Source organism: Tauraco erythrolophus, chromosome 3 (assembly GCF_009769465.1).
Source record: "Tauraco erythrolophus isolate bTauEry1 chromosome 3, bTauEry1.pri, whole genome shotgun sequence".
NCBI lineage: Eukaryota > Metazoa > Chordata > Aves > Musophagiformes > Musophagidae > Tauraco > Tauraco erythrolophus.
In genome coordinates, this window is record NC_141467.1 from 78,588,954 (window position 1) to 78,613,565 (window position 24,612).

Below are 24,612 nucleotides of genomic sequence, written 5' to 3' on the forward strand. Positions count from 1 at the left end.
TGCATCAAGATAGACTAGAGACATGCAGACTAGGCAAGCATTGTTCTAATGGAATATGTTTAAGAAAATCCATACCTACTAAAAAAGGGAAGTAATTTACATTAATTTAGAATCAAAAGTAGTAGCACGTGGTCTAGGTATCTAAAACACACTCTTGTATCACAAAAACACGCTGAAGGGTCCATGAGGATCTTTGGGCTTTTTTTTCTTTTTTTTTTTTTAAATATGTAAAATTGGTATTCATATAAAATATTTGAAATAAGATGAAAGAATTGAAAGGACAATTTTAGTGGTCAGATAATTAGAACTGATAGAAGAAAATGGAGACTTATACAATTTGAGATTGTGTATGAACTTGTTGAACTCGAATTGGCTAATGCATGAAAATATGTTCTGTTGAGAAGAATGAAGGTGTTTTCGTTGTTGTATCTAAGGAACTTTTATTAGTTGTGAAATCTGCTCAAAGTTAGGATCATTTTCCAAATAGTTCTAAATTCAGGAAATGCTATGTGGCTAATAAATGTAGTTTGTTCTTAAATGAATTAATCTTAAAGGCTACTGCTTGAAAGAAAGCAAAAAGCAGTGTTCAGTTTTTCTGATAGCAAATATTGATTAAAATGCCATCTTCTAAATAATATTTTATTGAAAACATATCTTTTCAGTTGCCTACAGTTTGTACGAAAGCTATGTTTAGTTCAAATATGGGTAGTTACAAAAAACAGGTTGTGAAATAATTGATATGGCAAATTTGGTCCTGAGTTAAATTTACTGCCTAGTCAACACCTTACTCTTGAAATCGTTAGTACTTCCCTCTTGCAGTAAAGAAAGCTCCTTGGTCACAGAATCCATATTTAAAACTTAAATTTCTACTTGTGTTCTGTATATCTTGTCTAATTTAGTGAAGTGACAGAAATTATTGCATTATGGTTGTGTTTTGAACTGAGCTGGTTTGATTGAGACATTTACAAAGGACAGAAAGCTCTTAGAAAAAATAAGTAACATCTTTCAGCTGACATAATTTTCCAGACTGTTACATGTGGATGAATTGTTCTGAACAAAAACAGTGAAGCAGTTCCTTATTTACAGGGTATAACACTGACATCAGCATGGTTTCTGAAAAACCTGCAGTCCTCAGCCTCTGCCTGCTGGGTGAGTTTCTTTAATGTTTGTAGTTTGCTTTTTTATACAGAAGTGATACTCTGTATAAAAGCATGGAACTTTAATTTTTGTAAGTTATCTTGCTTATTTTTAAAGAATCTTGTTTTGAGATGACAATAGATAAGAAAGAAATATATATACGGAATGTTTAGAAAGAATACTGAGTGCTAGTCAATGTTCACTCAACTCTTCAGGGTTGGAATCTTCACAAGGTGTATGGTGTTTCAGAAAAAATCCTGCAATAATCAGTAGGTATATGAACTGCCATTGAGTATATCCAGTAAGGGATCACTCAGAAAATTGACTTCTTACATATTCAGTCTTGATTGGCAGCTGGTCTTTACCTCTTATTTGGCTTTCAGTTACTAATTTTGTGTTGTGATGAAGAACAATGACCATAGAACCATCCTTTTTAGCTTTGCTTTACTGTATGCATGCAAGTGGTATTTACTATTATGTTGCTCTGGGTGGCAGTAACCACGGGTGGAAGAGTGGCTGAGGCAACAGTCATGCGCACTTGTGAAGGGGATATGCCTCTGCTTCCTTTTTATCAAATCTGTTATCACACATCCTCATTTCCCCTCTGTATTCCTCTCCTCAAAATCAGATTTTAACTGCTCAGGCCCTATTTTTTCTCCAAATCTGTCACAACCCAAAGGGTTACCTGGCCTACAGGTGTATAAAGATCCCAACAGTGGATTTGCAGAATTCCGTGATACACAAGCACACAGAGTCTTTATTTCCCATGTTTCTTTATTACAGATTACTACAAATTACTAGTAGTAAAGTGAGTATACTTACGATTAATACAGCAAGTATATATGTATTCCAATGGCAGCAGCAATCAATAGTAGCAGCAAGCATATATTTCAATATTACAAGTTACTACAAATTTACCACTAGTAAAGCAGAAAATACATTTACGATCAATTACCTATATGTGCGCCCATTTATGTATATTATTCAAAATAGTGTCAGTACAGTGCTCACCAAACCACTTCCAGGAACAGGGCCTCAAAATCGACAACAGATGAAGTCTCACTTCAAAGATGATCTGTGTCATGGAGTCTAGAGTCAGCCAGGTGTCCCCAGCAATGGTCTGATAACTTTCCTAGGAGAGGTCGTAGAAAAGTTTGTGCAGGGGGAGTTCTCTGTATGCGTGTGTGTGTATGAGACAGACAGACAGACAGGGACAGATTAACGCTCCATTTTGGGTAAAAAGTAAGTCATTTTTATGTCACAGAGACATAAGGCAGCGTAGGACAGCACCACCTGGAGCAGCCAGTAGATGATGTTTTTTTTATATTATCTCAGACCACCAGTTTTTATTTTTACAGACTGTTTTTCTGCTCTTTCAGCTACAACAGCCAATAGCAGTTGCCGATTCCTACTTTCTTAGAATGTTTTCCCTCTTTTCCAGACTATTTTTCACCTTTCCAGATGATAAATTGCTGTTACAGTTCCTTAGTTTTGTGTTTATCGATGGTATCTCAGGATGTCTCTGGTGGTTAGGTACCCAGCTGCACTCTCAAGGATGTTTCTGATTCCCAGGCGTAGTTCCCAGGCTGGCAGGCATTCTCTCTGTCAGTATTTCAGCAGACTTCTGTTCAGTATTTCCCCGGATCACCTTTGTGACTGCTCCCATCCCCATCTCGTACACACAGCTCTGAAATGTGTTCTCCTACTCATCCCATTCTTTTTTGCAAACTGAGACTATCCTCATCACTTACAGAAGTTCATCCTGTTTGTCTTCCTCAGCCTGCTCAACTCTTCAGAGGTGCTGCCTGAACCTAACGTGGGACTGCTGATCTGACCCACGCAAAGGCAGTAGGTGTTGGCAAGTTAATACCGGTGCAGTGATGACTGCACACAGATGCCAAGCATCACTTGTGCTTATCGCACGGCAGTGGTTTGTTTGGCAAAATTGAACAATGGTATGTAGACAACATAGTTTAGGAACACCAGAATAGAAAAAGTACTAAAACTGAAAAGAAGATATTTACGATACGTGGAACTACTGTTGTCAGTCTTAGGTCTTTGGTGGAGTAATCTTTGTCATACAGCCTGAGTGATCTTAAACATTTTGAATCTCACTTTGTTTTCTAAATGCAGATTTCGAAATTTCTGTCACATCATACCATCTAGCTGATGCAACTAAACTACACTGAAAAAGTAAGAGCATTGATTTCATGCTGCCATCTGCAGACCTATAAAAATATGGAATCTGAATAGCTGGAAAAAAATTACGTGTTCACAAAATGAAATAACATTCAAGTAAAAATGAGGATTTAGGAGAGGCTTATTAAAGATAATATTAATTTTATGACTGCCTCACCAAAAGGAAGGATAAGTAAATATTTTTTCTGTGTTCTTGTGTTTCTCCACTGCAGTTGTACTCCAATCTAACAGCATGCCAAGCTCTTGGAAATATGTGTGTGATGAATATGAATTCATTGAGTTCTTCAAGTACTGATGCCTGTGGTTTATTTCAGTATATTTTTGTCAATACAGCAAGGCTAGGCATTGCTCATTCGATAGCTTACTGGTAAGTTGCCTTTTCCATAACTTTGGTCTTTAATAGTGTTTTATGGAAATTATTATTGTAAATGTTCTTTGATGCAGAATATTATGTGTGTTTAGAGAAAACATTGTAATTGTTTTCAGGAGGCATAATCTTCCATGGCTGTATTACGGTGATCAACCAGGATTAGCATCCCAAGTGCTCGAGGCAAATCATTTTCCTACGATCTTCAGTTTTAAAGGAACAGATGAGGTAGGTGTTGGGTAGTAGAAATGGGGAAGCAGACATTAGGAAGAGGACATAATCACATCAAGAGGTTTAGATTCATTGTAGATGTGGTTCTGCTAAAGATAATTTTTAGGCAGTTAGTGTAACAAAACTCAGTGTGAGATCTTATGGAAGAGGAAGGTGATATTTATGTAAAAAAATCTCTAGGTAAGATAATTTTACTGACTTAAACTCACTTGCTCACACATTTTTTGTTTACACTGTCATACCCACATTCTCATAAGGCCAAGATGTGATTGCCTGAGTGGTCTGACCAGCATCAATTTTGTGTGACACAAGGAACAAAGGATGATAGCTATTAAGTCCTCATTAGGTCCCCAGGATTCTTCTGGATTGGCAGGGATGAACTAGTAATTAGACAAATCTTTTATAGTCCTTAGGAGTTAATAGTTGTTTTGGCATTGCCCTTTGTTTCAGAGTCTTGTTTCTTTCGATCTCCATAAATTTGAGGCAAAGTTGATCTTTGTCTTTTTCCCTTGTTTGAAATATATGCATCTGTTTGGCAGTTTTCCCAGTGAGCTAATTGGGAAAAGAAAGGTATATGTGATTTGCTGTAACTTTGCTGCCATTCTGCTGGTGCCAAGGTACATGATCTTTTCCTGACAAGTCGTCTGTGCCATGGTTTTATCAGAAACCATATTTCATCTTTATTGCTGAGAACAATCTTCTTCATTATTGTTATGCAATGTTTAACCCTTTCCTTCTGTTGCTTCTGGTGCTTACACACACATTTCTATCCACGCTTCATGTATACCAACCTTAATATCTGTTACAAATCTCTGCAAGTAGAGTTGTATCAGAGATGGATTCAGTCTGTTACTCCAGCCTTTTCCTCTTCCTGCAGTGAATTAGGGAAAAACAAAAGAAGTGAGGAAAAGCAATCATTTCAATGTTAACAATGCCAAGTATCCATCCCTCCCAGGGATGGACTGCGTAAGTAGCTCATTAACTGCCACAGTTCTGAGAAGGAATCAAACACCAAAGTGTTTTGTTTTACAGATTCATCGTAAAATTACAATAACTGGAATAGTTTATTTGGATTAAGCTAATCACAGGAAGTAAGTAGTGCCAGTGATAACCTGTTTGTTGGTTATACTGCCAAATTTGTCTTAAGTTTTCTTATTGATTCAGAAATAAAATAGTAGTTTTTTTCAGCCATATTCTAAAAGGTTGTGGTTTAAATTAAACTATGTTGCAATGCAACTTCTGTTTTAACAACTAAGGTACTTGTTACTGTTCCTAGCACTGAAGATCCTGGAAGCCCTCAAGATCCCAGCTTCATTAGAAATCTGAATAGATTTCTGATTAATTTAAGGCATATCTACCTGTGTAGAAGTTCCTGGAACTTTCTCCATTACACCAAGGCAGCTGTAGAATTGTAAAGTATGTTTTTTGAAAAAAGTAAAATATCAAAACCAAGATTAAAAATATAAAATCGAAGGGAAAAAATGACGCATTATGGTGAAAGTTTTAGGGTAGCATCAGACAATGAGATAGAGTCCCTAAAATGTACATGTCCACTTTATGGAAGTTTCATTGTTTCTTAATCTTTTTTTCATTATCAGGATGTAAAGCTGCAATTTATTGCAGCCTCATTTGATGCAGCAGGAAATTTTCTTAAGTGGCAAAATTTGGAAGGAGGCATCTTACAGGTACATGTGATTTTGATTATCTTTTGCTGATATGAAAACGTTCTGATTGCCTTTAGCTAAATTAAGACAAAAGCCAAGAGTTCGGTTGCTACAGTCATGACAGTTCATAAGATAACCATAGAGCTCCATTAGGGAAAGTAGCTCTTGGTTCTTGCTCACGATGATCTCTACAATATCAAAAGCATAAAGTCAGCAACATCGCCCTCATCCATTGGACCAATATGAATTTGCAATATTGGAAAGCTCTGAAAACCAGCGCTAGTCATTTAGAACCATCTACTTCTTTCTTCCATTCAGCATGTACATAATTTAGTATTAGCCCTCTTTTTCTTGGCGAGACAAGTGTATTCTTTAGCTCTCGGACCACATATGTTTATAGAAGATTCTGGGAGTATGTCCCTCTTGGATGTTGTCCCCTGTTTTCACACATTATGGGGATGCCAAGTGAATCGGTGATTATGTCACTGTTAAGAGAGGTAGAAAAACTGATCTACCATTCCATTTTCTTTCAGTTCTCTTGGGATTTTTTATTTATTTAGGTTTTAATATAAAAGAGGCACTTTGGCCAGCATCTGCCTGGCTTTTTCATAACAGAAAGTTATAAAACTTGCTGGGAGACTTTACATAGAATTGGGGAACACTGACTAGAGGATTCACAGTATCTTTGGACACTGCCCTCAGATTTCAGTGGCACACGCACATTCTACGTCAGCAGTACCATGCTGTATAGGGTGTGAAAAACACAAGGATGAAGCAAGTGGAAAATGCAATAGTAATTAGCCTAACAGTTAGCAGAAATTGGCAGCTGTGAAACATGTTACAGAGTAGAATTTGTTTAGCAGCCAAGTGGTGATCTAGGCACTCTCAGCAATTCCCTAGGCTGGCAACAATAGCAAGAACAATAGGAAATTGTCTGTCTCCTTTTGCAGGCTCTTCATGTCACTCTTGGAGCACATCACTTCAAATGCTCCAGTATCTACAGAAGAGCAGCTGATATTCAGAATTTAGATAGTGACTGTCATTTCTTTTGTTATTGTCTCAGGATCAACTGTCTTGCATCTGCCTCTCAAATTTTAAGGAAAACTAGTCCCTGAGAAGACAGGTTACTAAACCAGTTACTGTGCACAGAACATGAGACATTCTGGCATAGACTTTAAGGTTTATTGGGACACATTAATTTCCTAAATGCAGAGCTTTTAGTAGCTATTAAAAATAAATGAGAAAAGAATAGCTTTTCTATTCAAAGCCTCTTTTAATGTAATAGATTGTGTGTGATGATAAGACATCACAGTCCTAAAGCAACCTCAATGCATAGTTGTAACAATTTGCAGAATTTCAGTTGCACATTAATAGAATTGTGTTTCAAGTTAATTTAGGCTTGGTTTTCATTTTGGGAAAATGGCTCTGCCCTCCACTAAGTGCCATGCTAATTTAGTTAGAATTTGGCTCATTTTTCTGTTTTCTGCTTAGAATGACTTGTACTTTGCAGAAAATATAAAAGTTACATTGAAAAAGGAAAAACAAAATCTGTTACTTGTCATGTTAACTTTGATCCTCTGAGAATGCTAGCTTAAGAGAAAGGGGCACAATATGAAAAGAGTTTTTTTCCCATGGGATTCTTCAATTTAGCAGAGCCCACTAATAAAGCTTGAAGTGGCACAGGGCATTGAACATTCAGTCCCCAAAAAGATTATTCTTCCCTAATTGGATGCTGCTGTCCACAGATTTTGACTTCAGTGATGGCACTGAAAAATACTATGCAAGTATGAATAAGCTAAACCAGCATTTTAAGAACACCAGTATTAGTACAATAAATAATCGTCTTTACTCTACAGAATTAATCTGTCTCTTCTTAAAAAGTAGAATAAAAAATTTTTATTAGAACCATGAATATGTGCTTGGAGTACCTGTGAATATTTCATGTGAGAAAATGATACCTTTAGATTAACCTAATTATAATTATGTTTTGTTCAGCTTTGTCCTGATACCCAAACTAAATTGAATGCAGCTTATGCATTTGGAACAACTTACCAACAAAGTGTAAGTAAGAGATAAAAGGCTATTCTGAATTTTGAATTAAGTTGTTTTATATGTCATCAGCAATTCAGTGCATATTGAAGGACCTCTGGAGTTTAGCCATAAGCTGCGACATGGACTTCTTTCTTGTGAAACTGTTGCTTATTTTAATTCTTTATTATTGAGTGAAATAATGTGTTTTTGAAAAACTATTTAACTATACATCACAAAACTTGTTTACTACATAGGATAATCAAAATAAATTGAACTGGTATTTGTGTTAGTGAGGTTGCTGACTTATCAGTGGAAGAGCACAATGCCTGAATTCTGAGAGTCATATGCTTGGTGTTGCAACTTCTAATTTTAATGCCTTCATCTTTGGCCAGGTTTCATGTGCAAAGAAGACGTATGCAATCATGCCATGCCTGTATGTTGTCCCTGTTAACTCTTTAATGTTAATGCTCTGATTTCAGTGAATTCAATCAAGAGATTGAAGGCAAGTTTTAATCCAACAGATGACTCATCAGAGGAAAGAGATTCTTTAGCTGTCTTAACTATGGGAAAAAATGTTGGAGTTTTCACACCTGGCTAAACACCAGGAGAGGGAGAAGGGATAAAGCACTTGAGCTTGTGTATACTTAGCTACTAAATTCACTCAGCCAGGGACACAGATCTGCCAGCAATAAAGCTTAATTAATTTTTATCACTTACATGTTAAATGAGGAGGTGATAGTCTCTTTAGCAAGGGGGTGGAGAAAGAACATCTTTATTTTTATAAAACTCCATATGTGTGCGCAGCATCTAATACCTATATATCCATTAATATGATTTATTAACTTGTCTACGTTCAGAACCATTCATAGATTCATAGATTCATAGATTTCTAGGTTGGAAAAGACCTTAGAGATCATCGAGTCCAACCATCCCTAATCCCCATTAAACCATATCCTCAAGTAGCTCATCCACCCTATTCTTAAACACATCCAGGGATGGGGACTCAACCACTTCCCTGGGCAGCCTATTCCAGTGGCTGACAACCCTTTCAGAGAAGAAATACTTCCTAACATCCAACCTGAATCTCCCCTGACTAAGCTTATGCCCATTTCCTCTTGTTCTATCTCCCATCACTAATGTAAAGAGCCCTTCCCCTAACTCCCCACCATCTTTTCTCAAGTATTTATAGGCCGTAATCAGGTCTCCCCTCAGCCTCCTCTTCTCCAGGCTAAACAGCCCCAACTCCCTCAGCCGCTCCTCATAAGTTTTATTTTCCAGCCCCTTGACCAGTTTAGTTGCCCTTCTTTGGACTCGCTCCAGGAGCTCAATATCTCTCTTAAAGCGAGGGGCCCAAAACTGGACACAATATTCCAGGTGCGGCCTCACCAGTGCCGAGTACAGGGGCAGGATCACCTCCCTGCTCCTGCTGGTCACACTATTCTTGATACACGCCAGTATCCCATTGGCCTTTTTGGCCACCTGGGCACACTGCTGGCTCATATCAAGCCGGTAGTCAACCAACACCCCCAGGTCCTTTTCCGCCAGGCAGCTCTCCAGCCACTCCTCCCCAAGCCTATAGCAATGCTTGGGGTTTTTATACCCCAAGTGAAGGACTCTGCACTTGGCCTTATTAAAGCTCATGCCATTGGCCTCAGCCCAACGATCCAGTCTGTTCAAATCCCTCTGAAGGGCCTCCCTACCCTCAAGCAGATCGACACAGCCTCCCAGCTTGGTGTCGTCCGCAAATTTACTGAGGGTACATTCAATCCCCTCATCCAGGTCATTGATAAAGATGTTAAACAGAACTGGACCCAGCACTGAGCCCTGGGGAACCCCACTGGTGACCGGCCTCCAGCCGGATTTAGCCCCATTTACCACCACTCTTTGGGCCCGGCCATCCAGCCAGTTTTTAACCCAAAGGAGGGTGTGCCTATCCAGGCCAGCAGTTACCAGTTTCTCCACCAGAACACTATGAGAAACTGTATCAAAGGCTTTACTGAGGTCCAGGAAAAAAAAATTCCCCATGTTATGTGTTGCAGTGTAAAAATATGTAAACTCTGGCTGTTCTTTAGGTGGTGTGAAAGTCTTGTAGTGTAACAGGTGTCAAAACTTTAGTCCTTGAAAACTAAAGTGTTTACCAAATAATTTTGTCAAATCTTTGTTAAATATTTTTACTCTTCCATATTGATTAGTGTTGTTTAATCTAAATTTCAGTATAAAATGAAAACTTATTTTCTATTTAGGATCATTGAACTAGTTGAGTATGGTTATTCTTTTTTTTTTACTTTTAAAAATCTTATATATTTGATATATTGAGTGCGTAGAATCTGTTGTTAAGTATTAACAGCAGTTAATATTACTGGGTTGAAATACAAATACGCATAAATATTAACTTACTGAGTATTTTTTACTGTAATTATTTTCATAGATTGTATGCATCGCTTTTTTTTTCCTCCAGCTTTGGAGAAAACGTGGTGGATGTGTTATATGTATTTGCATGGTTGTTCACATATACAAAAAAAATACCTCCTTTCACATTTAATTTCTTCACACAATCACAGAATGGCTGAGGTCGGCAGGGACCTCTGGAGGTCATCTGGTCCAACCCCTGCTCAAGCGGGGCCACCTAGAGCTGGTTGTCCAGTACTATGTCCAGACAGCTTTTGAATATCTCCAAGGAGCGAGACTCCACAACCTCTCTGGACAACCTGTGCCAGTGTTTAGTCACCTTCACAGTGAAAAAGCATTTCCTGATGCTCAGAGGGAACCTCCTGTGTTTCAGTTTGTGCCCTTTACCTCTGGTCCTGTCACTGGGCACCACTGAAGAGACCCTGGCTCTGTCTTGTAATACCCTCCCTTCAGGTATTTGTACACATTGATAAGATCCCCCTGGGCCTTCTCATCTCCAGGCAAAACAGTCCTAACTCTTTCAGCCTTTCCTCATAGGAGAGATGCTTCAGTCCTTTCATCATCTTCGTGGCCTGCGCTGGACTATATCAAGTAGCTCCATTTTTCTCTTGTACTGATGAGCCCAGAACCAGACACAGTACTCCATGGCTTTAGCATTTATGTTTCTCAACTTTAGTGTTTATGCTGTTTCAAATTTTATGTCCGTGAAATTTGCCAGGATATTTTTTCCTAATCTAATGACAAATGTAAGCAGAACTTCATTCTCTACATTAGTCGTTCTAGACAATTGCAATCATTTCCAAGAGGTTTGTATAAAATCATTAGTACTTTTTAATTGCTTGCAAATAGCTGGAATGCCTTGTCTTTTGTGAAGAAGTGAGACAGATTGCACAATAATTTTGTAGGGGAAGAATCCACAACTTGATAAAATCATTAAATGGCTAAAATTATCTTTCTATTTTAACTTGTTTTTCTTGTAGTGCAAAATTTCAGTTTCCAAGATTTTATTGGATTTTGCTAATCCAGTCTTTTATGACCTATTCCTTGAATATAATGGTGACAACGGACAACAATATCTTTGGGCTGTGCCAGTTTTAAACTTGAATCTTCAATACAGTGAAATGTTTGTTAATCAAGGTAAGACTGTCATAGTAACATTTCTGTGAATTTAAATAATCTGAATAACTTCAAATAGAAAGAATTTATATTAATTACTTTTACTGAATTGTTTTTAATGATACCACAACACACCATAACTTGTTTTTGTTTTAAGAATTTAATATTTCGTGAGCAAGTTCTAATAGTGTCAAGTGCAAGCTTTGGCTCCATACACCAGCCCAATCAATAATATGCACAAATAAAGTAATTTCATGATGTATTTGTTTAAGTTGAAATAAGTAATTTTACACCCTGTATACAGTTTTTGTATGATACAGTTATATGCATTGTTTCAAGTAGATTTAATTCTTTTTGTGTGTAGAATTAGTTTTTTTAATATTATGTGACTGTTTTTTCTAAGGCAGTAATATGAACAACTGGCTTTTGACTCGTCGATTTTTTTTGGTGGATGTACTAAGTGGAAGAGAGAATGACTTGGGGAAACTACCAAGAGTAATTCGGATTGCTAGCAAAATAACAATAAGGTGATTAATTGCATATAATATATAGTACGTAGAAAATAAAGCCAATTTTGTGCAGTCTGCATTTTATTGTCTTAAAAGAAAGTTGGTTTATTGTGTTGTTTCTAATATGTCCTGTGCTGCTTTTTCCATTGCATACTTGGAAATAGGAAGAGTTTCCATAGGTTGTTCTGATGGGTCAGTGATGATAACATTGACTTGTGGGGGTTAAAATTACTGTGATTGCTTTCCAGGTATGATGGATCAGACTATGTATACATAATGCAAGTTGGCAGGCATTCAGCCACCTCCTAGAAGCAGGTGTCATCTGGAAAGACCTAAAAACTCCTCTGTTAATTCTTTTTTGATGTGGATGTTGCTGGCTACACAAGGATGCCATTTCATACTCCATATTGTTTTTTGCAGTATTTTTACAAACTGTTGCCTATTCTGTTATACAATCCAGAATTACATATTACATTATTTCAAAACATAACGATTAGCTTGTGTGTCTTAGGAGAACCCCCTCCCATTGCCTTTCAAAAAAAGGATAATGCCAGAAATTCAAAATACACATAGAAAACGTTATTCTGTAATGTTTTGAGAAAAGTTACCTTTTGGCATTGACTTCAATTGCAGCTTTCATAATGTGAGCAGTAGGTCAGATTGATTCAGGTATTCTCTTACAAATAAACGATCCTTCTCAGCTTTTTCTTCTTATATGTTTGTGTACATTCCTTTGTACACTCCGTTTGCTTTCAAAATGTGAATTGCCATGTCATTGGGTTGGAAACACATTTTATTGATCAGGTTGTTCTGTTCATTTAGTATTTTCTTATTAGTACAAGTTTCAGTTAATACTTTCCAAGCAACTCATCCATTTTCTGTATGAAAAATAATACTCTCTTTGTATTTCTGCAGTATTCGTCTGGTGTCCCATACTCAGCGAGGAACTATCTACCCTCCTCTAATTACTATTGCTTACACAGATGTGCTTGTCCAGAACCCTGAAACCCAGAGTGTGATGGTGAGATCTTTGTGCTATCTTAATCAAACTGCCTTGTTAATCATACTTTTAGTTCTTTTGGAATTCTGGTTGAGTGAACATTTTTGGGGGGTTATAAAAATCTAATAAGCAGTTTATAGTTCTGTTCAGTTTGGAAGTTGTAAGTTTTCACTAAAACTTAAAGCTTTTAAAACAAAGCTGTTAAAATTATTTTCTTTTATCTTGAGTTTTTTTTAACTTAAATAATTAGAATTTTACAGTTGGTTGTATAATGCTAAATTAGACTACAATTCAAATAAAAATATACACACAGAAAATAACAGAAGAACTCTATGCAATGCACTGAAAGCAGCAATTTATGCAAGAAATTGAATATTTTTATTTAAAGCAATGCATTAAGGGGAGGTTGTTATGACACAGACGTTTCAGGTCACCTGTAGTTTAAGTTAAAATATTGGTATTGTATCTAAAACATCCTTTAGCATTTTGTCTGCTGTGTATCATTTTACAGCACGTCTCTGAGAATTAAAAGAGTACAAAAATATGTAGCCAGAGGGGATGGAAATCAGTTTGGGGGATCTTTCTCTACTGAAAGCCACCAAATTCTGCTGTAGCAGATGTGGAATGGGTATTTCCTACTTAACCCTCTTGCCTGCCATGATGGGCAGCAGCTCAGATGTCCCGTTCCTGTGCCTTATTTGCATGTTAGATCACATTGCTTTAAAAAGGGTTGAGCTTAATATAGTAAAATAATCACTCTCCTATTAAAAAAAAATATGATATTAACATTTTCTGCTTATCAACCTTCAACAGTTCAGGCTTCCAGTACAGGTAGACATCTAGCTAGAAATTTCTGATGCTAGAACCATTCCTTGCATTCCATATTAGCTGCATGAGAGGAAAGAAGAGACAGGGAATTAGAAAGATGGAACAATTAGTCAGACACTTCTTCCCTGCTTAAATGATGTCTTTATTTAACCACAGAAACAGCACTGTTTTTAGAAAATAATTAATTCAAATGGCAATGGCAGAACAATTCTTTTCAGTTTCTGTATTTTCTGTTATACTGTTTCACCCTTACATCTACATCTAGTGTACTTAGCTGCTGCCAACTTTGGCTGTCTTGTTACATTTAACAAATTTTATGCAAGTAAAAAGACAAACTGAATTTCATTCCAAGTTCTATAAACATTGAGCTTCTAGTAATTAGCATGTTTATACTTAAATCCAGGGGAGGTGATAGAATGAGCCCTGATAGGAACAAATGTTATGGGAAGCAAGATTGGGGAGAGGAGGGATTAGTTTTGGGGTTTTTTTTCCTTTTTTTTAAACTGAATTAAAAATACTATTCCTTACAATCCTTGTGTTAACTTTAGCCTTGTAGTGGCAAAGACTCAGGCCAGAATGTTATAAACCCGAGATAAATGTCTTCTCTTTGTGCAAATCTTTCAGACCAAAGTCAAAATAGGTCTTAGGTTAGATAAATATTTAAGCTAGAGGGAGCAATTTTGATGCTGCGTGACAATTTTTATTTCTTTCAAGCTGGAAAAAAAAATTGGTATCTGAGCTATGTAAGAGCTCACTTTGTGATTTTGCATATTGGTGTAATTACATTAAAGTTACTTTTAATCAACACTGATAAAAGGGAAAGTATCAAACCTTTGATGTCTCAGAAGGAAAAGCATTATGCACGTTTGAAAAGATTATAATTAGGTACAGCTAGTAACTTGCAGATAGCAGGCATTCATCCCCAGCTTTGTACAATCTGCACTAAGCATAGCCGAGCACATGCTAGTACTAAGCCTGCCGCTGTAGCACACCAGGACAGATGCATGCAATAACAGAAGATATGTGTTATCCTTGTATAGTACCCCTAGATAGGAACTCCCACCAACTAAAAGTGTGAAAACTACCACTGTCTGTAAAGGTTGATTCAGAATTTCTGTGCACATTTACTTTTTGTATCTTAAATCTTTTTGTATCTTAAAACTTTTTGTATCCAGGTTTCCTTCTCAGTCAGTTATGAGATGAATCAGTCAGAGGCTCAGATTCAGACTGATGTAAGTTGTGTTTCCCTTTAATTTGTCAATATAATGATTTACTTCAATTTTGTGGTTTTTTTGAATATCTGCAAATAATTTTTCATTCTCTTCAGATCGCATTGGGTGTGTTGGGTGGGCTCGCAGTGTTATGGTCTCTTCTCAAGACTGCAGGCTGGAAGAGGCGTACAGGAAGCTCTATAATTGACTTGCAGGTATAAACAGCTGGCAACCTAAAAAGAGACACATCATCTTCTCTTTAAGGAGACCTTTACTATCATTCCCTGTGATATAAGTGTTCTGTTTCTTAAGGTAACTGAAATAATTTCTCGCCTAGCTACATAGAACTGTGACCTGGAGTTAGGCTTACTTGAGGAAGTAGGTTTTTTGGATTTTTTTGGATTCTGATGTTGTCATTTAGGAATTACTTTTGCTAAAAATAAAGGTATTTACAGAGCTATTCTGATCAGTTGAGTGGACTTAGTTTTCAGATTAATTCTTCTTTCAACAAAGACTAGCATGTAGGAGTTTGATACTGAATATACCATAGAATATATGACCACAGTAGAAAAATTTTGTTCAAGGCTAATTGTCAGTACTAGATTTTCCTGTAGTGTAAGCTTCATAATATTTTATATGAACTGCCTTCCAATACCTGAAGGGAACCTACAGGAAGGCTGGAGAGGGACTATTTACAAGAGTGTCCACTGACAGGACAAGGGGAAATGGGTTTAAGTTGAAGGAGAACAGATTTAGATTAGATCTTAGGAAGAAATTCTTCAGTACGAGGGTGGTGAGACTTTGGAATAGATTGCCCAGAGAGGCTGTGGATGCCCCCTCCCTGGAGGTGTTCAAGGCCAGGTTGGACGGAGCCTTGAGTAGCCTGATCTAGTTGAGAGGCGTCCCTGCCCATGACAGGGAGGTTGGATTAGATGATCTCTAAGGTCCCTTCCAGCCTATGCCATTCTATGTTTCTATGAACGTATATATGCATTACTTAATTGGTTCTAGAGATCTCTACAGAGTGTTTTTGTAATTGCAGACAGTTTTGAAGTTCTTACTGTTTTATGCTGGAGACCTTGCCAACGTTTTCTTTATCATCACAGTGGGCACAGGGATTTATTGGCTTGTGTTCTTCAAAGTAAGTGTTTTTCCAGATTTAAGTGTTATGAAAACCTATTAATATTGTATATATTTTTGCACAAAAGTTCATTTTCTTTCTTGTTTCTTTTTTTTTTTTTTTTGCCTTTCTGGTCAGACTATAGAGGCAAGTTTTATATCATATTTTGTTTTGTGTGTAAATTTTTGTGTTTACCTGTTTCTTTTCCTTAGGATTTGTTGTACTTGCAGTCTGCTTAGTAGTCACTTAAAATATTTTACAAATACAAAGTGATTGCACATTAGATATTAATCTTTTTCTGCAAAATATTATTCACTCTTAAGTACTTACTATGTTATTATGTATGCCGTCCATAATGTTTCAATGTAACTTCTCAATTATAGGCTCAGCAGTTTGTCTCTGTCCTTTTACCACTTCGATCTCAAGAAGAAGATTTTGTTACATACATAGCATGTGCTTTTAGTTTGAAGGTAAATATTTTTTTCCTCAGGCATTAAAGACATTTCAACATATGCTTCTGTGTATTTTCCTTAGGCTTGTTTTTAAACATCTTGTACAGTTCATTTCATTAGCGTATAGACATAAACAATTATTGTATTCTAAGAATTAAGTCATTTTTCCATAGAAGACAATTTTGTGGAGTCTTTATAGGGAAACAAATGTCTATGTAAGATGGTCTGTGGAAAATTATTCTGTCAAGGATAAAGGTGTAAAGAAGCCCAAATAAAATGAACACCCTATCAAGAAAGTGCATGCTTTCTTTTAAAGCAGAATATGTGCTGTCAGTTCCTGATTAAAAAGAAGACAGATTAAAATAATTAGGTTCAAACACAGCTGTAGAATTCAGAGATCAGTATTCTGTTTTCATGGGACATACAAGTATTTCATTAATGATGGGTATTATACCAAATTGAAATTCATAGTACAGGTTAATATAGGAAAAAGTCAATTTTTTTTTTATTTGTTGCTTTGCTGTGTTTTCTTAATAATTTTGGGCATCACCTGACATGGTTATTCCAAATTTTTAAATTTAAAAAAAAAAAGAAAGATGTTTAGAAAGTTAGTAACAAAGTTGCAGTCTCGAGTATAGTCAAGTATATTAATTGTTATGTTTAATGAATGACGTGCAATGACTGTTTCTTCTTCTTTGTCTGTATGGTGTGGCTATCCTTACATGTTACATTTCTCCTTTTTCTTTCTTAGGCTCTGCAATTCTTACAATTGCTGGTTTCGCAACTTACTATAGATATTTTCTTTATTGACTGGGAAAGACCTAAGGGCAAAGTTCTTAAAGCAGTGGAAGGTAAATCAAACTATGCTTGTTTGTATGAACAGCTTTGGTTAAATTCAGATATTACTCTCAAGTATTAAATTTCAGAGCTTTATTATATGTATTCTTTTTAGGTGAAGGTGTTATTAAAAGTGCTGCTGCACCTGTGAGCATATGGAGGACATATTTTATAGCAAATGAATGGAATGAAATTCAGACAGTGAGGAAGATAAATCCTCTCTTTCAAGTGCTTGCAGTTCTATTTTTTCTGGAGGTATTATTACTACAATTGTTATTGTTATTAAATTTATGATTCACAAGCAAAGTGTAGCATGACAGTCTGTTTTTTAACTCTTGCATTCTCTGTGGTGATAGTGGATGACCTTCAAGTTCATTTGAAAACATGTAACAGTAAAATACTTATTTTAATACATTTTTAAATTCATATGCATGTATATGTAGGACATTGGAATAATTCATGAAGGAAGACTTAAAAAAAAAATCAACATTTAATTACCTTAGAGACCTTTGTTAGTTTTGTTTGGTTTTTTTTAAGGTAAGGAGTTATCCTAAATGGCTTAAGAGACTGATAAATCTGTGTACACGCTCAATTCTTTATTTGCCTACTGGCTCCCTCCTGCCACAGTCTACAGGTTTATTTCTAGTTTCATGTTTATCTGAACTGAACTTCCTTCCTGCTAATTTGCTATAGTGACCTTTTATAAAGCAGGAAATGAAATGTGGCAGTTCTATTCCTGGTGGCATAACACAAGGCAGTATGCCTTCAGTTACAGCTTAAGGATATGTCAGAAATTGTACTTCAGCTTTTAAGAAACATTTTGGTTTGTTTCTTCTGTAGTTTGTTAAGTCCTTTTATTTTGGGAAGTATTCTTAAAGCATGTAGCCTATAGTTGTTTATGTGAAGTTATTTAACATAATTTTAATACTTTATTCATTTTCGTATTTTTCTTTTTAAATTTCCTATTTTCTTTTTAAATTTCTTTTCTTTTAAATTAAATATAGTAAAAAATCCCAAACTTTCCTCATTCACTGCATCAGTATTTTTGCTGTTGGTAAATACAGTCCAGGACCAGTTTGGGTGCCATGTTACAAGGAAGGAATGGGAGAAAAGAGAACACATGTTCCCAAAACTAACTAATCTCCTCAGGTTACTCTTTGTAGGCTCCTGGTATTACTGGAAGGGAGAGGCTACTCTTAGTAGAGAGTGATTAACATCTTGCTCTGTAACTCCTGCTATGAATTTCCCTCTGGAGAATCCCTTTTTTGCCGCTGATGGTGGAGGAAGTAACGAAAGATACCTAAAATTGGCTGAAAGTGGTGTTTCTGAAAACCTCAGATAATCTTTATAACTTTCATTGTCGTGCTGGAGTTTGGAACGTACTTTCCCTAGAAGTATAATGCATGGTGTAGATATGGCAAGCTCTGGAGTCCCCAACACAAGAAGGACATGGAGCTGCTGGAGCGAGTCCAGAGGAGGGCCACAAAGATGATCCGAGGGCTGGAGCACCTCTGCTATCAAGATAGGCTGAGAGAGTTGGGGCTGTTCAGCCCGGAGAAGAGAAGGCTCCGGGGTGATCTTATAGCAGCTTTCCAGTACCTAAAGGGGGCCTACAGGAAAGCTGGAGAGGGACTTTTTACAAGGGCGTGTAGTGATAGGACAAGGGGCAATGGCTTTAAACTGAAAGAGGGCAGATTTAGATTAGATATAAGGAAGAAATTCTTCACTCTGAGGGTAGCGAGGCACTGGAACAGGTTGCCCAGAGAAGTTGTAGATGCCCCATCCCTGGAAGTGTTCAAGGCCGGATTGGATGAGACTTTGAGCAGCCTGGTGTAGTGGAGGGTTTCCCTGCCCATGGCAGGGAGGTTGGAACTAGATGATCTTTGAGGTCGCTTCCAACCCAAACCATTCTATGATTCTATGGCAAACAGCTTCTTGCTACAAGAAGGAACTTCTATATTGCTCAAAACCTTTCTTCTTGGCTTAGCGATTTTGATAAAGTGACTGTTCAGTTCTCATTAATCATGGCGACAAGCTGTACAGTAGTAGAAAACAAGCCAGGAAAAGGAATAGTTGGAGGAAGTTGGAAAGTGTAGAAGAAGGAGTCTCCCTCCCCTCCAGCCTCATGTCTGCTGCTGGTTGGCACTGGTGGCCATGGCAGAGTTGACTGCACGGCTAGTGCTGATACCACTCTGGCACCAAACTGGGCTTTTCCATATTGTACTGGGTCTGGCTGGGATGGAGTTAATTTTCTTCATGGCAACCCATAGGGTGCTGTGTTTTGGATTTATGGCAAAAACAGGGCTGAAAACACACCAGTGTTTCGGCTGTTGCTGAACTGCACTTGCGCAACGTCAAGGCCCCCAGTGAGCAGGCTGGGGCTGTGCAAGCAGCTGGGAGGAGACACAACCCGAACAGCTGACCCTGGCTGACCAGACGGGTATTCCATACCATATGCCATCATGAGCAGCAATAAAAATGGAGGGGATGGATTTTCTGGGAACTGGCTGGGCATCGGTCTGCTTGTAGGAAGTAGTTAGTGATTGCCTTTGCATCACTTGTTGTGGAGGTCTTTTTCATCTTCTCTTTCCCTTTTCTTTGCTTATTAAACTGTCTTTATCTTGACCTACAAGTTTTCTTGCTTTTGTTTTTCCTGTTCCCCATCCTGCTGTGGTGGGGGTCAACCCACCACCAGCATGTTTCTGGTGCAGCTTCAGTTATGAATGATTTTCACAAAATTTTCACCTTTTCAATGTTTCAAGACATAGTGTTTCTCTCGTCTTTTTTATTTGGGAACTTTTTCTAGATTGTTTGTTTAAAATAGATTGAGCCATAAAGACATCAGAGGGAAACATGTTTCTGTTCAATAAAAACAAAAAAATCAGTTTCTTGCAGTTGCAGAATAGATAAAAAATTTGGTTTAACATTGGAATATGTAGTACTAAAAAGCTGAAATTTGGCAGAAATAATATCCCTATGCAGTCTAACAGTAGAATCTTTTGGCGTTTTTCAGTAAAAATCAATGTTGACTTTTCATGACATTTAGCTACATATGTTTTTGAATTTATGTATCAACACATGTACATACAGTTTATATTTTTAATTATGTTTCTCACTAATAACACTGGATCACACAATTGAACTCCATCATAGAGAACATGCTACTATTTCCAGGTCCATTTTTCCTATTTTTATCTTCTTACTTCCTGTTACGATGGGAACAGCAGGGTCATAATTAATACTATTCATTGCCCCATGTTGTTATATTGACCTTCTTATCTCTTCAGGTGGTGGGATTTTCAAACCTGGCTTTAATGGATTCTTCTTCCAGTCTTACAAGAAGCAATGAGAGTTACATAGCTCCTTGGAGCCGCATTTTGAGATTTGGTGTGTCTGCTGCACTCTGGCTAGCCATTGCCTTCTTACAGGTATGTGAAACACATGACATACTGAATTACCATTTTCAGGCTGGTTCTTGGAAGCTAGAATATATCACTAGGCCACCCATGCTACGTATCATAGTATTGAGTACATTCTTAACTGGTTTGCTTAGACTATCTAGACTTTTAGCTGCTTTAGCATGGTGTACCTTTAGAACTCAAAATGAATCTTCTGAGCTATGAGACATCTTACTTCGTAGTCAGAATTGTAATCCTCTCAAATATGTCAATTTATGCCGCTACTCTCTTTTGTTTTAAACAACTTCGAAGCATCTCCAAGTTCAAAATGAAAAGCAGATTATTGCTACAACTTTACTTCTTAGAGGAAGGATGTCAATCCCATTTCATAGAGTCCAACGCAATGGTGGCCACTACAGAAGTCTGTAATTTGTGGGTGTTAAACTGTGAAGTTAAGTGCTTAATAAAGTCAAATCTGATGAACTAATAAAAGAAAATTTGGTTGATTTATTTCAGATTACATTTTTTTCTGTGTTTTATGAAAGATTTGTTGAAGATAAGATAAGCCAATTTGTTGATTTGTGCTGCATGAGCAATGTAAGTATTTCTTTGTCTCATTTGTACAGTGATGTTTTTAATAGAATAATACATAAGACAGTTTTAAGACTATTAAATAATATTTATTCATTTAATTTAATCAGAGATTATGAGATAACAGCCAAAGTCAATGTTTCTTTCAGCTCTCTTTATTGGTGCAATGTACAAGAAGATTTCAGTTAAACTTTAATTAGAAAAAGATTCTGGAACCATAGGTATCAGTACATTCTTCTAGACCTGTGATTTTTAGATTTTTTTTTTTGAGGTTAAATTGGTTACATATGCTCATACAGAATTAAAAAGTAACAAGTTATTACAGAAATTAGGTGTGGAACCATTTGCTGCCCTTCTCTCTACTGCTTTGCATTTTACTACTTTTATATTACAGGCACAGCTGTCTTGGTTTTATTTAATATGTTTATGTTCAGTTTTTGTACCTGTCTTGTGGTTGTTCCTCAACCACTGAAATTCATGGTTGTCCTTTTTGGACAGTTATCACCTTTTTCATGCATTTTCACTTACTCACATCTGAAATACTTCCCTTTCTCTAGTTTGAATATGTGTCTTGAAGCTTTGTGCCACAAGAATTCCTTTTTAGCCAAAGAAGGTTGCAGTCAGAACAGCTTGGACTAGCTCATTGGTCCAGAACTTTTTAAAAATACAGAGATTAACCCCTTTTATCAGCCTTTCTGACCTTGGTTATTCCTCTTCCATGAAACTCTCACGTAGTGCATGGGTTGTAAAGAGAGTTAATTTTTTTTTTTTTGTGATACATAAGCATTATATCATACTGAATGAAATTCTATTAAATACAGACTCCTAGGAGCTCAACTGGAATCATGCACATGTATTATGTATCACAGAAATAGCTTTTGAATCAAAATAAAAGCTAACAACTTTGCTCTAATTTTTTGGCTCTGTGAAATTAATTTAATTAATGATTAATTTAATTAATCCTTGCCGTTGGTAAACTAAACTTGAAGCTGGTGTATGTTTCTAGTTAAACATAGATAAAACTAATCAGTAAGAGAGTTATTAAATATTTTTCTTCCATATTTATTTTGGTACCTGCCTACTTTGTATTTGTAGAAGGGCTGGTCTCGCTGATCTCCACTGTGAATTGGAAAATAAAATGATAATGTTTACTTAAAGTATTCTTCCCTCCCTCCCTCCATCTTTTTTAGATTTCAGTGTTTCTCTTGTCACACAGCTGCTTTGGTTATTATATCCATGGTCGCTCTGTGCATGGACATGCAGATACCAATATGGAAGAAATGAATATGAACCTAAAAAGAGAAGCAGTAAGTAAAAGTATTAGTTTACATTTGCTCTAATTATTTATTTTATAAAAAAAACCCCATACCTTTGCATTATGGATCTGCAGTTGTGCATTACCTTACATCAAGTTATGATACTTAAAAGATACCAGCTGCTGGTGTGTAAATATATGACTCAGTAGTTCTTTTAACTAGCTCTTCATCTTTTTCCTCTTCACTATCCCTTTTTCTCTGTTATTTCTTCAGATTTCATAGATATAAAATTCCTGGTTTTCTAAGAAGTTTTTTCATGTATTTAAGAACCTTCCTTTTGATATTGAAGCTTTTCATAAGCTCATGGTCACATTCGAAAAGATGCGTACCAAAAAGCTTTCATAGAGAAACGAATCTGAAAAACTCCTAATAAAGAAACATCTACTGTTCCAATAAATTCTTCTATTCCGTCTCTTCTCCTGTGGTCGTATAACCTAGTCTTTACAGAAATTAATTGGACTAAGTATTTTTTTTAGTTTGTCATATGTCATATCTTCACTGCAAGATCAGGCAAATGTAAAATATCTAATAAAGATTGGAGCACTTTGCACTAAATTTTATGACATCTTGCATCTTTATAGGGACAAGTAGGAAGAAAGTACCTTAGACAAAAGATACTGCTGTTTCAGTGATAAGTGGACAGAAAAAAGCATAAACGTGAAAATTAAATCTCAAACATTGAAATGTAGAAGAATCTTTTTAATAATATTTTTGACTTGTATGTTCCTATAATTTTTTTTCTAATTGTTTATTTTAATGTAATTTGGGGAAAAGCCGTTTTTTCCCTATGGAGATGTCGAATTTTCTATTTTATTGGGAGTTTTGAGATTTATTAAATGTGACCTGAAAAACATATGGAAAAAGTCAGGAATCCAAAGCACAAAAAAAGCAGGAAAAGTATAGAATAAATGATAAACACAAAAGAAAGGGCTTCAGAGTCAATGTCAAAAGATGTATTAGAAGGTAGTGAACTGAACACAGGAAAAGAGGAATATGACTTTGTGACAGCAGGGGTCAGGATTCCATGTCCTAAGAAAATCTTCCTATACTAGAACCAAGAGTGCAGTGGATTCAATTAGTTAGACATATTAAGTACTATGTGTACATGAAAGGGAGGAAAAATCTTTCGACTTTTTTGGGTCTATGAATTACATTAATAATGTTAATTTACAATTACTGTAATTGTATAGGAAAATCTGTGTAGTCAGAGAGGTTTGTTACCGAACACAGACGGCCAGACATTTCAGATTTCCATTTCAAGAAAAATGCGACTGCACTATGACAGGATTCATGAAACCCTAACAAGAGTAAGTGAGATATTTGTATTCTGTAAATGTTATTTAAAATACATAATTTTTCCACTGAAGTCACGGTCATGTTATGTTTCAGAAACGTGGTCCTGCTAGGCTTTTGGACTCATCTGCAAACACTTTTGAACAAAGCACAAGGGCATACAACACAATGAACAAATTTCTCAATTCTTTTATTGATCACGTATGTATATTAACATTACTTTATTAAGGAAAATATATTTATAGCAAGTAGAGACTAAAAATTGTAAATCTGAAAGACTGTTGTTTCCCTTTAAGCATATGTGCTTAAAGACTTGTTGTTAAAGACTTTATAGCAACTGGAACAGTGCTTCATTCAAAAAAAAAAAAAAGGGAGTACTGTTCAACAGTACAGCCTGCTCTTAAAAATGACAAATCCTTTTTTGTTATGTACTTATTTTTATCTTGGAATAGACCTGTGCTTTTTTGCATTCATAAATGTCTAAGTAGCTGTACTTCACTTTGTAACAAGTACTTTTTCTTTGAAATCATAAAACAAGAAGTATTATTTTTCCTTTTCTTATAGGTTCATAAAGAAATGGATTATATTGTTAAAGATAAGTTGCTGCTTGAACGGATTCTTGGCATGGAGTTCATGGAACCAATAGAGAAAAGTATTTTTTACAACGGTAAAAAGATTTGTGACTTGGTATTTGTACTATTATAAGCATGTAGGTTTCTGTGTAGATTTCTTTCCCAGGATTTGCAGTCTAAACTGGACTTTACAGCAGGAGGCATCATTAAATGACCTCTTGTGAGGAAGGTATTTAGGAGAAGTTCTTCAGGTTACAGAAATCCTATTTATAATTTGTTGCTCAACAGCAATGTTTTTTTCTTTTAGGCAACTGAAAGGATACTGTGAAGA

At 36.3% G+C, this 24,612-nt stretch overlaps 1 protein-coding gene across 1 annotated transcript in view; it reads left to right on the plus strand.

The window, feature by feature from the left end:
* TMEM67 (transmembrane protein 67) overlaps window positions 1-24,612 on the plus strand; it is a 34,198-nt gene that overhangs the window by 6,352 nt on the left and 3,234 nt on the right. Inside the window, exons 7-26 of the mRNA XM_086609460.1 lie at window positions 1,087-1,149; window positions 3,549-3,703; window positions 3,823-3,931; window positions 5,533-5,619; window positions 7,594-7,659; window positions 11,019-11,175; window positions 11,558-11,681; window positions 12,579-12,684; window positions 14,667-14,723; window positions 14,819-14,917; window positions 15,745-15,843; window positions 16,206-16,292; window positions 17,026-17,125; window positions 17,227-17,366; window positions 20,399-20,539; window positions 21,026-21,106; window positions 22,291-22,407; window positions 23,607-23,723; window positions 23,806-23,910; window positions 24,274-24,376. Of these exons, the coding sequence (XP_086465586.1) occupies window positions 1,087-1,149; window positions 3,549-3,703; window positions 3,823-3,931; window positions 5,533-5,619; window positions 7,594-7,659; window positions 11,019-11,175; window positions 11,558-11,681; window positions 12,579-12,684; window positions 14,667-14,723; window positions 14,819-14,917; window positions 15,745-15,843; window positions 16,206-16,292; window positions 17,026-17,125; window positions 17,227-17,366; window positions 20,399-20,539; window positions 21,026-21,106; window positions 22,291-22,407; window positions 23,607-23,723; window positions 23,806-23,910; window positions 24,274-24,376 (2,113 nt within the window). The remainder of the gene's footprint in view (window positions 1-1,086; window positions 1,150-3,548; window positions 3,704-3,822; window positions 3,932-5,532; window positions 5,620-7,593; window positions 7,660-11,018; window positions 11,176-11,557; window positions 11,682-12,578; window positions 12,685-14,666; window positions 14,724-14,818; window positions 14,918-15,744; window positions 15,844-16,205; window positions 16,293-17,025; window positions 17,126-17,226; window positions 17,367-20,398; window positions 20,540-21,025; window positions 21,107-22,290; window positions 22,408-23,606; window positions 23,724-23,805; window positions 23,911-24,273; window positions 24,377-24,612) is intronic.